Here is a 14376-nt window from a genome sequence, read left to right on the forward strand (position 1 = left end):
GCTGCATTATGGGCAACCGAAGCAGCTCACAGTTGCGATACATATGAGCAATTTGAAAAGGCATTCTTGGCCAAATATTGGTCAACATGTATTCAGGAGAGATTATGGAAGGAGGTATATAATCCAGAGCCGTATTCTCCACGATTAGGAAATTTGCGAAAATATTTTGAGAAGTACGTTAATAAGACCCGTTATTGGGACGAGCAGATTTCATCCCGGGATTTGATCAGACTTTTGAAATCACACTTGCCAATACACGTAAAGGAAAAACTTATACACATGCCTGAAAATGACATGGAACATTTCTTGTCTGTTCTGGACTCAATTGACCTGATTCAGGAGGATGTTAAGGCAGCCTCTGAACAGGCTAGAAGTAACGGAAACGGTTACAGAAATGGTAGAAATAACACGCCTCCACCAAGTAATGGAAACGGCGGAGGTAACAATAGGAGACAAGATTATGTACAAAACGGGAATAGAGGTAGAGACCGGAACGGCAATAGTCCGCCGGTGAATAATGACTGGAAAAGGAGGTCTGATGACCGATATGAAACAGGCCCACCAAACAATAGTAGATGGAAAAATGCCAGGGGGCCGTGGAACACTAATACTTATAATGATGCAAACCGAAATTGGCCACAGAACCAGAGGCCCAGTCCGGACCGGCAAAACAGTGAAAGATATGACAATAACCGACCGCCACCACAAAATGCGCCAATTGCGCAACCGTGGCGGCCGACGCAACACAACTTACACATAGTGGAGGTCAGTGACACAGAGCAGCCACACCCATCCACTAGCAATAATCCAACAAACTAGATTCAGCCGAGATACGCTCTCCATCGTCGGCTGAGGTTTGGAGTGAGAACAGCCCGACAGAACAAAACATCGGGAATCTGTATCCTTAGGTATAATGACGGGGTACAGATGGTACATGAATTAATAACTGAACCATCTATGTGCATAAGGGAGTACAAAGACAAAGTACAAGCGATAATAGAGATCAAAATTAACAATATTGATGTGCAAGCAATCGTAGATACAGGTGCTACTGTCAGTGTCATGAGTATGGACTTATTCAAAGTACTGGGGAAAGAAAGGCGTATGCTGACTTTTCCTGTGAATAATTGTAAAGTCACTGGAGATTCAAAGTACTGGGGAAAGAAAGGCGTATGCTGACTTTTCCTGTGAATAATTGTAAAGTCACTGGAGCCATAAGTGCACAGCGACAAATAATTAAACTCCAAGTGCGGGTAGAGATGTATTTAGGGGATGAAGCCATAGCGTGCTCATTCCTGGTAGTAAAGGGTTTAAAGGTAGCCTGCATTTTGGGGGTAGATTTTTTGAGAGAAAGGGACGCAGTAATCGACCTTTCTCGGGGAAAATTAATTTTGATGAACGCTGGTAGGAGGATAGAATTGTCCATGCTCAGATCTGAAGAGGTACCTGTGCCTAATTGTAATACTATTAACATAAAATGTAGGAATCAGTGGATACTACATTTAGACAATCATTCTATAGGACAAAATCTCTATTATCCAGACGTACAAAGTGATCAATTAAAAGCAAATGTCGACGCACTTGTGAACAAAGTATCACAGCCCGAAAATTTGAATTCAATGCAACAGCAGGATTTGGTACAGTTATTATCTAATTATGCAGATGTATTTTCAGAACGACCAGGAATTGTTAAGGGATATCAGTACAATACCGAGGTGAAACTTCACAAAACCTACTGTCGAGCCTCATACTCCATTCCTTAGTCCAAGAAGGAAATAGTAGCTATCTCTTAGCAGATCCCCACTCAGGGAGAGTACGGGGACTGTATCCGCGTAAGGATGTAAAAATATTCTTACAGTAAAAGACTAATAGTCCTATGTGGACACCATTCTTTTGTAAATAATGAACATTAATGATGTGTGATCTGTAGAGATAATGTACTAGTGTAGAAGTGTTTAGTTATAAGAATATGATTGACTTTCTCATGTGTTTATAAATATTTGTGTCATGTACTCTTTTAATTTGTGTTATCTAAACATGCTCTAAATGTCTGCACAGATAATCTGATTAGTGCAATTATTTATAGTGTTAAGCTGTGACAGAGTTCAGTCAAGAGAAACATTTTAGTAATGATTAGTTTGTGTACTGCATAATATTTTACATGTGTGTCAAACTTGAAATATTTCTGGCACAATCTTTTCTATTATATATGTGTGTATGTATATATGTGTAGCTGTGAGATTGACAGATTCGAACCCAGAATAATATCAATAATATGAGGCCCTGAGAACTTTATTATCTAACCAATGTTATCAGAGAGAATAATGCACCTAGTAGTGACCCGAGGGCACCATGGGAGGCAGACTTATTGCAAATTTAAGTAGCGCAAAGTTACGCACAAAGAAGCTTCAATTGAAGCATGTGCAGATTCAATCGGTAAAAAAAAAAAGGAGCTAGCCTGATACAGTCCAAGTCAATTTTAACCTACGGAGACTACACTGTAGTTACGTAGGACCTTGATAGTAAAGTGAGACATGATTTCAAAGGAGCTATTGAACAATATGCCTGAATCCGGCTGGAATGCACAAATAAAATCTACTCGAACACGAATATAGATGATTTTTGGGCAAACTAATACGAAATTTTAATATTTGTTACCATGTACGCAAATATCACACACCTTGGTAAAGAGTTACGAATGTGCTGTTACAAAAATTGCACAGCGGACATTGTAAATAAAAATAAAGGAACTTAAACAAAAGTGCAGTATTGTGTGGCAGAGACAGACAGTGACTGTTAAACCTGCAGCAATACGTCACGTAGTTGTTGTGTATAAGTAATAAAAAACTGTATTATCGCCGTGTGTGCAAGTGGACGAGGAACTAGCACGACACGAACAGTGAGCCGATAACGGACGGTGGACCAAGTTAGTGTCAAACTTTAATTCTTTGTGTGTCAAGGGACGCCAGAAAAGCGCATTGACTACAGAGATACATTTTGTCCTAAGGTGAAACTTGCGTGTGACTAATGACAAGTCATAGCTGTCAACACCAGGGGCGGTGACCTACACGGAGCTGACGCGCCGCGCCGAGCGCCGCTCAACAATCACTCCGCACCGCTCACCGACTACAGCATTGTTGTCATTTTCCAAAATATTTACACAAACTGCATAACATGTCAATGACTCCATTTTTGATAAACATTGAACATTTATTATGTATACCTGTGAACTGATAAGAGAAAATGAACACTAACAAGTGTAGGAGATGGATTTGTAACACGTAGGTAGTGGGAACATTATAAAAAGTGATACTGTGCTAAATGATTTCAAGAAACTGATATATCCTAGGAAAAGTGACCTTGCAGTATATCGTTGAACTGTATGTGACTGTGATATTATGTAACCGTTGATGACAAACTGTTAAATCAATTCAAAAGAATGACTGTTAAAGAGACAAGATTAATCATGAACCAACTGGGATGGCTGGGCTCCGGCACAGTTTTGCCTAGGTTTCCTGTCTGCCTTCGCCCAAATGGGGGAGCCATAAACACATATAACCCTGGGACTAATTAAAAGAGCCATTCCATAAAAAATACAGAATTGTAAAGAACATTACTGGCACCACTGTGTCAAAGTATAGAAACTCTTTGCCAAATGCTGCCAGGGGGCAATGTAACGTTCCCCGGCAAACTCACACATTAACAAACTAAAATTTATTTGTACCATATACGCCACTCTGAGCATTTGTATATAATGTAATTATTTAACAAAAAAATATTATTGAATTTTGCGTAAAAGACATTTGTTATTATTGTAATATTTTTTGTAGTAATATTCTCTCTGTATTTAGGATGGTAATATTTCTATATTAATAATGTAATTGCGAAATGTGTCAATATCTGTGGTAACAGAGACGTGAAATTCAGCCAAAGGGAAATAATGTCGTGAAATTACAGAGAAATGTTAATAGTCAGCAATACTATAAAAGCACAATGCACTATGTATTCTTTGGTCTTCCTCGTTTAGAGCTGAAAGCAGTAGGAAGCTGTGTCGATGTATTTGGTGAATGGGTAGACGTCATTTGTCTGTATCTAGATTTAGCCGCCATTGAAGGAGAAATTACGAACTAATGTGAGTTGAATATTTGTTGTGGTAAAAATATATTGAAATTTATAAAAAGTGTGTATTATTAATGTAAATTAGCTTGCCCATGTCATCTGTAATATTTCTTTAAAGAGTTTTCAGCATTTTTTAGCGCTGTTGCTGGGCTGTGCCGCGACCAATCGATTTGCAGCAGCGGCACATTTAAAAAATTGTTCCGCTAAAGGAAAAATCAACCAAACCCGTAAATCGGGAACAGATAGATAGAAATTAACAGTGAATTAAGAGAATGTTCTTCTTTTACAGCAATCCAGAGACTGACTGAGATTTTAAAAATAGTTACACATTTGTGCATTCTTAGACGGATAGTTAACATTGAAATTTAACAATTTTGGTTCTTTCAAATAACTTAAATGTATAGCGAAGTAGGTTTGATCAGTGATAATTAAATGTCGGCTTGGTAATAACTAACCATTTTCTGCTAATAGTGATAATCTTGGGTTCAAAAGCTAACGCCGGGAAAGAATTCAGTAAATATTTTAACAAAAAAATCCACTGCATTTAGAAAATGTGTGCCAAGGCCGAATGATGTAAAGAATTTAATTTTCAACTAAATATTCTTAATCAGTTAATATGAGTTCACGTAATTTTTAAATGTACGTAATTCTTTTGAAAGTGAAAAATTTTTATTACCACACGTAAATAAGAGAGAGGTTCTACAACAAAGTTCGTACGTACAGAAAGGAAAATTAATTAACTTAAAAGCAAATTTTATTCTTTAACGAAATTTAAACAGCAATTTCGTTAAACTGACTGGGAATGAACTACCTGTACATTGGAAACCTTATCAGGCACCCCATCACTTTCAATCTGTGATAGAGGACTTTGTCAATCAGCAATTATTTGATGGAGTCATTGAAGAAAGAATTAGTCCACTGGGTGCACTGGTAGTGACCTGTCCACAAAAACAGCACTGATAGAACAAAAGCCTATTAGTTTTGTTGCCATTAGAGATACCTGAATAAATGGTAAGTCTCAGATGCATACCCTATCCTGAACAACACAAATACATTGGATAACTTGGAAAAATGCAGGTACTTTATGACAATGAATATACAGAGTGGGACCGAAGACCGTAGCAGTCTGGTCCCTTCAATCCGACAAACCAACCAATATACAGAGTGTGTACAATCAGTTCGAAGCAGCATTGGAAGGTGATCTGAAAACAACATTTACTGTTCCACCAGGCTAGTACCAATATCATCCGAAATTGTGCTAAACGCAATCTCTGAAAATTATTTCGAGCAGTTAGTTCATGTGCCCACATGAATAGTAAATGGTTGTGAAAACACACGTGATCTCTTAGCAACAAATAATCCTGAGTTAATAACGAGCATCAAAACTGATTCAGGGATTAGTGAACACAGGGTTGTCATAGTGAGATTGAATACTGTAATCCCCAAATCCTCAAAAAATAAGCAAAAAATGTACCTATTCAAAAACGCAGATAAAAACTCACTTGACGCCTTCCTGAGAGACAAACTCCATTCATTCCAAATTAATAATATAAGAGTAGACCATACGTGGTTTAAATTCAAAGAAATAGTATCGGCAGCAATTGAGAGATTTATACTAAATAAATTAACAAACGACGGAGCTGATCCTCCTTGGTACACAAAACGGGTTAGAACACTGTTGCAGAAACAATGAAACAAACATGCCAAATTTAAACAGACGCAAAATCCCCAAGATTGGCGATCTTTTACAGAAGCTTGAAATTTAGTGCGGACATCAATGAGACATGCCTATAACAGTTTCCACAACGAAACTTTGTCTCAAAACCTGGCAGAAAATCCAAAGAGATTCTCGTCATATTTTAAGTATGTTAGCGGCAAGAAACAATCAATGCCTTCTCTGCATGATAGCAATGGAGAAACTATCGAAGACAGTGTTGCCAAGGCAGAGTTACTAAACACAGCCTTCCGAAATGCCTTCACAAAAGACGACGAATTAAATATTCCAGAATTCGAATTGAGAACAGCTGCCAACATGAGTAACAGAAATAAATATTCTCAGAGTACTGAAGCAACTTAAATCACTTAATAAAAGCAAGTTGTCTGGTCCAGACTGTATACCAATTAGGTTCCTTTCGGAGTATGCTGATGAAATTAGCTCCTATAGCATCCCCAGCAAAATAATAAGAAAAGACTTAAAAAACAGTATTTATAAAGAACAGAGATTTAAAATTTGAATAATAAGTGGACACTACCCACTCAGGCGAACATAACTTTTTCTCCGTATTATAATAATTTCTCTGTGTAAGTTTCGAGTGCAAAGAAATATAACAAAATGATCTAAAGAGATGGCAAGATACGCTCTTTTGTTAATTTTTTAGTCGTCTTCACTTCTTCTCTTGTCTTGGTTGCGTGTAGACGGACATCTTGCGAGTGCTGGCAAATGTAAGCATATTTGTACTAATTAAGCAGATAATATATTGATTTAATATCACTGTTCACTTTTAATTTGTAAGAGGTGATCCCGATTTCATGTCCGCCTTCCTTTGAATTAACCTGCATTTGAGTAATTTACAGTTCAACAATCGCAGCAGCCGATGCAGCCAACGATGCCATTACGTGGCGATATTAACTTTAAAATTTAGTGGAAGCAAAATACTCGCCCGCTATTAACATAATATACATTTTTCTCCACAGCCGCCCGACACTGCAGAAAATACGTAGCTTTAAGATTCTTATTTTCAATACAACAGCCAAGAGCCAAAGCCAGGACTCCGACTACGATGCAATGGTTAACGGAGGTAAGAAGGAATACTCTCGCACGTGTGTGGGCCGCAATTGTAATTAATAACTAAAGATTTTTTGCTTTAAAGTGAACTGACTAGCCGAGGAAATTAATATGAAAAGTTTATTCCATTGTTCAACTTACATGCTCATGTCTTAAGATTCAGCGAGTCTAACATTCATTAACATAACAAATAATTTAAGGTTAATATTGTTAAAAAGGAGAACTTCACAAAAGCATTTAATCGTTAATCAAAATTGAATGAAATATCATTTTTATTAAGGCCCACCACGTAAGTCGGCAACAATCAAAATAATAATAATACTAATAATATATTAAATTACGATGGCCGACGGACACGAGACTCCATACTTAACACTCATAACAACCGTTCGCTTGACGAAACATCCGTAACCAAAGACTGGAAAGTTGCACAGGTCACATCAATATTCAAGAAAGGTAGTAGGAGTAATCCACTAAATTACAGGCCCATATCATTAACGTCGATATGCAGCAGGATTTTAGAACATATATTGTGTTCTAACATTATGAATTACCTCGAAGGAAACGGTCTATTGACACACAGTCAACATGGGTTTAGAAAACATTGTTCCTGTGAAAAAACAACTAGATCTTTATTCACATGTTGAGAGCTATTGACATGGGATTTCAGATCTATTCCGTATTTCTGGATTTCCAGGAGGCTTTTGACACTGTACCACACAAGCGGCCCGTAGTGAAATTGTCTGCTTATGGAATATCGTCTCAGTTATGTGACTGGATTTCTGATTTCCTGTCAGATAGGTCACAGTTCGTAGTAACTGAAGGAAAGTCATCGAGTAAAACAGAAGTGATTTCTGGTGTTCCCCAAGGTAGTGTTATAGGCCCTTTGCTGTTCCTTATCTATATAAATGATTTGGGAGACAATCTGAGCAGCCATCAGAGACTCTCAGTAGCTCGGTACGGGCTTTTGTTGAAGTTTCGAGAGCATACCTTCACCGAGGAGTCAAGCAGTATATTGCTCCCTGCTACGTATAGCTCGCAAAGAGACCATGAGGATAAAATTAGAGATTAGAGCCCACACAGAGGCATACCGACAATCCTTCTTTCCACGAACAATACGAGATTGGAATAGAAGGGAGAACTGATAGAGGTACTCAAGGTACCCTCCGCCACACACCGTCAGGTGGCTTGCGGAGTATGGATGTGGATGTAGATGTTTGAAGATGACGCTGTTGTTTATAGACTAGTAAAGTCATCAGAAGATCAAAACAAACTGCAAAACGATTTAGAAAAATATCTGAATGGTGCGAAAAGTGGCAGCTGACCCCAAATAACGGAAGTGTTAGGTCATCCACATGAGTGCTAAAACGAACTTGTTAAACTTCGGTTACAAGATAAATCAGTCTAATCTAAAAGCCACAAATTCAACTAAATACCTAGGTATTACAATTGCGAACAACTTAAATTGGAAGGAACACATAGAAAATGTTGTGGGGAAGGCTAACCAAAGACTGCATTTTATTGGCAGGACACTTAGAAAATGTAACAGACCTACTAAGGAGACTGCCTACATAACGCTTGTCCGTCCTTTTTTAGAATACTGCTGCGCAGTGAGGGATCATTACCAGATAGGAGTGAGAGTACATCGAAAAAGTTCAAAGAAAGGCAGCATGTTTTGTATTATTGCAAAATATGGGAGAGAGTGTCACAGAAATGATACAGGATTTGGGCTGGAAATCATTAAAAGAAAGGCGTTATTCGTTGCGACGGAAACTTCTCACGAAATTCCAATCACCAACTTTCTCCTCCGAATGCGAAAATATTTTGTTACATCGACCTACATAGGGAGGAACAATCACCACGATAAAATAAGGGAAATCAGAGCTTGTACGGAATGATATAGGTGTTCATTTTTTTTCCACACGCTATACGAGATTGGAATAATAGAGAATTGTGAAGGTGGTTCGATGAACCCTCTGCCAGGTACTTAAATGTGATTTGCAGAGTATCAATGTAGATGTAGATATCAGTGTATAATGTTTGGGTTTCCCTGCCTCAATTAAGTATTTGCTAGATTAAGTATCTGAAAGATTAAAACTGAAACAAAGCAAGATTTATTTGGATGACATCATTATGTTTTCAAAGGATCTACAGGAGCATTTGGCATCATTAGTATAAATCTTCAAATGATTGTACACAGCATATCTAACCCTAATTCTGGAGAGGAATTATGGTATAAGGGACATGTGGCAAGCCGAGATAGAATCTGGCAGCTCTCAAGATTGTAGAGGCAGTGGAGATTTTCCAAACACCATGCATAGAGTAGGAATCACCGAGTTTCTGGGTCTAACACACTGTATGAAATTTATTTCTAAGTTTGTTGAGAGAGTGTGTCCACTCATGCACTTACTCATGAAGGGAATAAAATTTGATTGACAGGGGAGTTTTAGACAGCTTAAGTGTTCATTAGCAACAGGAAAAAATTTATTTTGTCTTGCAAGTAATGATGCACTGGGCTATGTATTTTTTATCAATTGAACAAAGCAGAGAAAAATTACCCCACAAAAAAGGACACATTAAGTCTTACTTGTGGTGTAATATATTTTTGCAACTATTTATACAGAATGAGCTTTACGGTAACAATGGGCTAAGCAGCGTTCAAGTGGCTACTAGGTTCAAAAGATCAATCTACCTGTCTGACATAGAGGACACTCAAGCCCAACAAATTTGATTTCAAGATCGTACATCGACGGGGTAATACGCACGGTAATGCAGATGGCCTCAGCCATAAATTGGGTGCAGTGGACTGCATGGGCATTTCAAAAGTAGAATGGTAAAAGGTCTAAATAGTTGGTGAGGACACAGAGCAGTGGGTCATTGAAAATTAATGGTGGTGAACACAAAAATTGGGTTGCAGTGGTTTGTAAAGAACAGTACACCATGCATGCAGCAAGAGGACTTGAACCCTCAGCAGATCCCTTTGCTAAACTTATCTGAGGCTAACAGGCTATTTCAAATTATTGAAATGGACCTTCAAGGTCCTTCTAGGCAAACCTCTGCAGGTAACCGGTGTGAACTTGACAATTATATACTTGACAATTAGACATCACTTTTCAGATTACCTGGTGGTGACAGCCATTCCAAATCACCAAGCTGAAACAGTAGTGCAGACTATGGTTAACAACTGGTTATTGAAGCACGGCACCTTGGAAGTATGAAGAATGACAAGGCTGCTGTCAGTCTCCCACCCTTTTCAATCTTTGAATAAAGTTCATATTTGAACACTGCCCACTAGGGTGTATAAACTGGAGCAAGAAGACTATTAGGATTGTTCAAACAATGAAAAATTCAGGATGGAATAATGAAAATATGATAAAGATAGACTGCTACTCACCTTATAGAGGAGATGTTGAGCCACGGACATAAGAAGAATGTTATAAATTTAAGCTTTTGACCAAAAGGCCTTCTACTGAAGTAGGAAACACACACACACACACACACACACACACACACACACACACACACACACACCAGTTGTGAATGTGTGTGTGTTTTCTATTTCAGAAGAAGGCTTTTGGCGGGAAACTTAAATCTGTCTTTTTAATAATATTGTCAGTATTAGGTTTGAGGTTTGCAGGCAAAAAGGTTCTTCTAGCAATGGATGAAATTGTGTGGCAGAAAATCATGGGTGTCATTAAAGCTAAACGAAAGAGCTATGAAAAGAAATTCAAATAAAACAAAAGTAATTGCACAAGGAGGAAATAAAAGATAGAAATAATGCTGATCATGACATTAGAACAGATACAAAGCTTTGAATCCTTAGAAGGAGACTAGAAACTGACTGGAGTTGCATCACAGAAATTACAATTAGGATAACAATGATGAAAGAGGTATTTTATAATAAAAAGAGTTTACTGCAGCAACATGGAAAAAGATTTTAGGAAAAATTAACAAAGCATTTTTGTATGGAGTGTCCTGTATAGTGGTAAAAGAGTAGAGCAAGGTTGGAGTCATTTCAGATGTGAATGTGACTGAAGGTAAGAAAAATGGATAGGTAGGAAAATGGATAAGATGAAAAATGAAGAAGTACTGAGAAGAGTAGGAGTGCTTATAAAAACTGTTTTAGAAGGATATGCGGAAGGGAAGAGGAGGTGAGGGAGGAAAAGGTTCCAGATCCTGGATGATGTGCTGGACAGCAGCACTAAGAACAAAGTGACAGACTGCCAGAAATAAAGACACACAGGACTTGCTAACACAACAGAAAACTGACGAATATGATGATAATGCCAATTTCTTTCACCCTTTTCCCTCTTCCTCAAGTTGCTCACATTTCTGTTACTCTTCCCTAATTTCTGATAGCTGGTGTAATAGGGTTATTTGAAAACTTAATTCTGATCAGAATAAAAACTTCACTGCAAAATCTGTGATCAGTTTCATGACCTTCAACTAATACATGCAACTGCTATCTAATTTATCAACAAATGTGCCCATACCCAGGGGCAGGGGGCATGGGGGGGTGGGGGGTGGGGTCAACTGCCACTTTTCGCACCATTCAGATATTTTTCTAAATCGTAACCCCCCCCCCCTCCAGCTCTCAGGGAAAGGGTAAGAATATAGTGTAGTTTTTTTACTTCTTTCAAGAAAATTATTTACTATTGTTACTACACCAGTTTTTGACAGGGTCAAAACTTTAACTTTTTTTACGGCTACTTACAAGTCACCATTCATTTTTAGAAATATTAAAAATACTCACCTCCTCTACAAACTATCATATAGGACATTGTGCCTTATTAGCCACTGAAATTCACTGTTGGTAAACTACCATCATTCACCAAATTAAAAGTTTGTTGAAGAAATATGAATTTTATGCACGTCAGTCAGTTTCTTAAGACACAAATTTCTATTTTGTCCATTCAACATTGTTCCCACAGTAGATGGAACAATAAATATCTGGACAGAATATTTTATCTGCAACTGTTTGACATTAATTAGTGTTCAACTTTCAGAATTAAACTGTTTATCAAGGTATATCCATTTGACATCATCATAAGTGATCTTGTTAACCTTTTATAAAGTCTAGTGCCACATTCACATTCTCAGTTGTACAAAGTATTTTGATTTTATGATCAGTATGATGGGACATACGGGTTTCAATATGCCAGGTAGCCATCCTGAAGAGCTGTCAGGAGTATTTTCTCTAATGTTGCATATGGTAGGTTGACTGAAAATCTGTTCATACAGTGCCCATGGAACAGAAAACATGATATTGGTTCTCAGTATGAACAGATACAGATAATTTCATATTGCCACTTAACAGAGAAACTTCAAAACAGCCCAGTGTGACATTTAGTTAAGGAATATTTATTGACAGTAAGAGCAAAAGACAAAAAATTAGAATCAGTGTCTCCAGCTGTGTCACTGCTGTCTTCACAATACCATCTGACAAAAACAAAGTGGAACTTCAAGTCAGTGATGTGTATCACAGTAGCCACACACTGTCAGAAGAGCTGACAGTAGTTGTCCTTTTGCTGTCATGAAATATACTTGATCTGAATATCACAGTGGACTAATTTGAGGTTTTTGTATTAATCAGACGCATGAAATGAAAGTTTGGACAAAATATTGTTCAGAATGGAAACCAAAATGAAGTTTTTGATTTTGTGCATTGCATAAAACATCTAATGAGCAGCTTTGTTTTGACTAATTACAGCTACACATTATAAAAGTAAATCTGATATCATCTTCATAAATGTCAAAGAAAAGACACTTTATGACACACTGTGTGGGACATCCAGTACATTTTATTCTATACTGTAGACTGCAGTGTAGATGTATCACACATTTTCTCTTTTCTTTACATGAAATTGTGTAACATCTCTCTGTGGCTCTAATATGTAATTTATCCACACTACAACAATTACTTTGGTGTACCCTGCCCTGCCATTTTACATCTGAATAGAACAATGACACTGCACTCAGTGGGACTGTCTCTGTTATCAAAAGGCTTGAGTGTCTCTTAGAATGCCAATGTTATGAAAAGGATAGATTGCTACTAGCAATATAGCAGAGGTGTTGAGTCAAAGACAGGCACAACAAAACAACTTTCAAACAAGTAAGCTTTTGGCCAAAAAGATCTTCATCATAATTAGACACACACACACACACACACACACACACACACACACACACACACACACACTGCTATAGCCAGCTAGAAATTGTAGTGAGTTGCATTTGTGTGAGTGTGCCTTTTTAATTGAAATGTTATTTGTTTAAGTCTTTCTATTGTCCCTATCTGTGACACCATCTCCGCTATATGGTGAGTAGCAATCTATCCTTTGCATAAAATTGTCAATATTAAATGTGGCACTCACAAATTATTAATTGCGCCATTTGTGTTAAAATGTGTGTGTTAAGTGTGTCATTTCCAATGTGATGAAAGAGACAGGTAGACAACTGAAAAATCTTACAGCTCTTCTTTCTTACCTAGCCACAATACAGCCTCATTAACATCAAATGGGTACTCCATCCCACCATCCACAAGACCCGGAGTGTCCACAAAAGTGACAAGGCTAAATTTTTTCTGCTTTGAAGTTGATATCTCCGTGGATAAGAAGTCCACAACACCTGGGTAATGAATAAAACATTTTTTAAAGATCCAAAGCAATAAAAATAAAAGAAGAAGAATAAGACATTGAATTTGAGTTCTCACTACAATACTTCACAATTACTGTCTTCATTAAATATTTGATATTATTATATTTTTTGTGAATAAACGACCTTAACAGAAAAGCACACATGAAACAACAAAAGCTGCACAATTTCTAAACAACTTTGATAATAAAACATGGTTATCATTCAAATGTAATATCCAAACATGAAAAATGTAAGAGACAGGTGTTCTTGAAACATGAAAACACTGCAGTTAAAGTCACAGCAGGATGAAATTGTAACAATGATGATTTTGTGTAGCAATAGATCCAACAATATAAAACTACTTTTACTCTGCACGTTGACTAAAGCCTCAGTCAGTGATGCCCTTCTCTAGGCAGCTAGTGATTAATCATTATACAAGGTGCCCAGAGATGAGCCGCACTGCTGCCGAGACTAAAGCTTCATTCTTTTAGCCAGTTCTTCCATAATTTTCTTCACCAGATTCCATAATATCAGTCCTGTGAAATGCAGTCATTGAATGATACAATGAAAATCAACTCTGAATCTTCAGTTTGATTAAAACAATGAAAAAGCAGTACCAAACCTAAAAAAATACAACACTTGAAAGATCACAAATGGTATTTTGCACTTGACATATAGTTATAAAATGTGACTTCTACAGAGATGCAAAAGGACATTCACCCAGCTTCTAAAACCTACAGCACAATCACATAATAAAAAACACAGATGAAAATTTACAACATTCCTGACTGTATGGGTACAATTTATTAATGATATAATGGACTCACCTGATACAC

At 37.3% G+C, this 14376-nt stretch overlaps 1 protein-coding gene across 2 annotated transcripts in view; it reads right to left on the reverse strand.

The window, feature by feature from the left end:
• Window positions 1-14376, reverse strand: part of LOC124625788 — an 82556-nt gene that overhangs the window by 26977 nt on the left and 41203 nt on the right. For both annotated transcript variants that reach the window (XM_047149235.1, XM_047149234.1), the window contains exon 5: window positions 13391-13531. In XM_047149235.1, coding sequence (XP_047005191.1) covers window positions 13391-13531 — 141 coding nt within the window. The remainder of the gene's footprint in view (window positions 1-13390; window positions 13532-14376) is intronic.

This window comes from Schistocerca americana, chromosome 8 (genome assembly GCF_021461395.2).
Source record: "Schistocerca americana isolate TAMUIC-IGC-003095 chromosome 8, iqSchAmer2.1, whole genome shotgun sequence".
Lineage (NCBI taxonomy): Eukaryota > Metazoa > Arthropoda > Insecta > Orthoptera > Acrididae > Schistocerca > Schistocerca americana.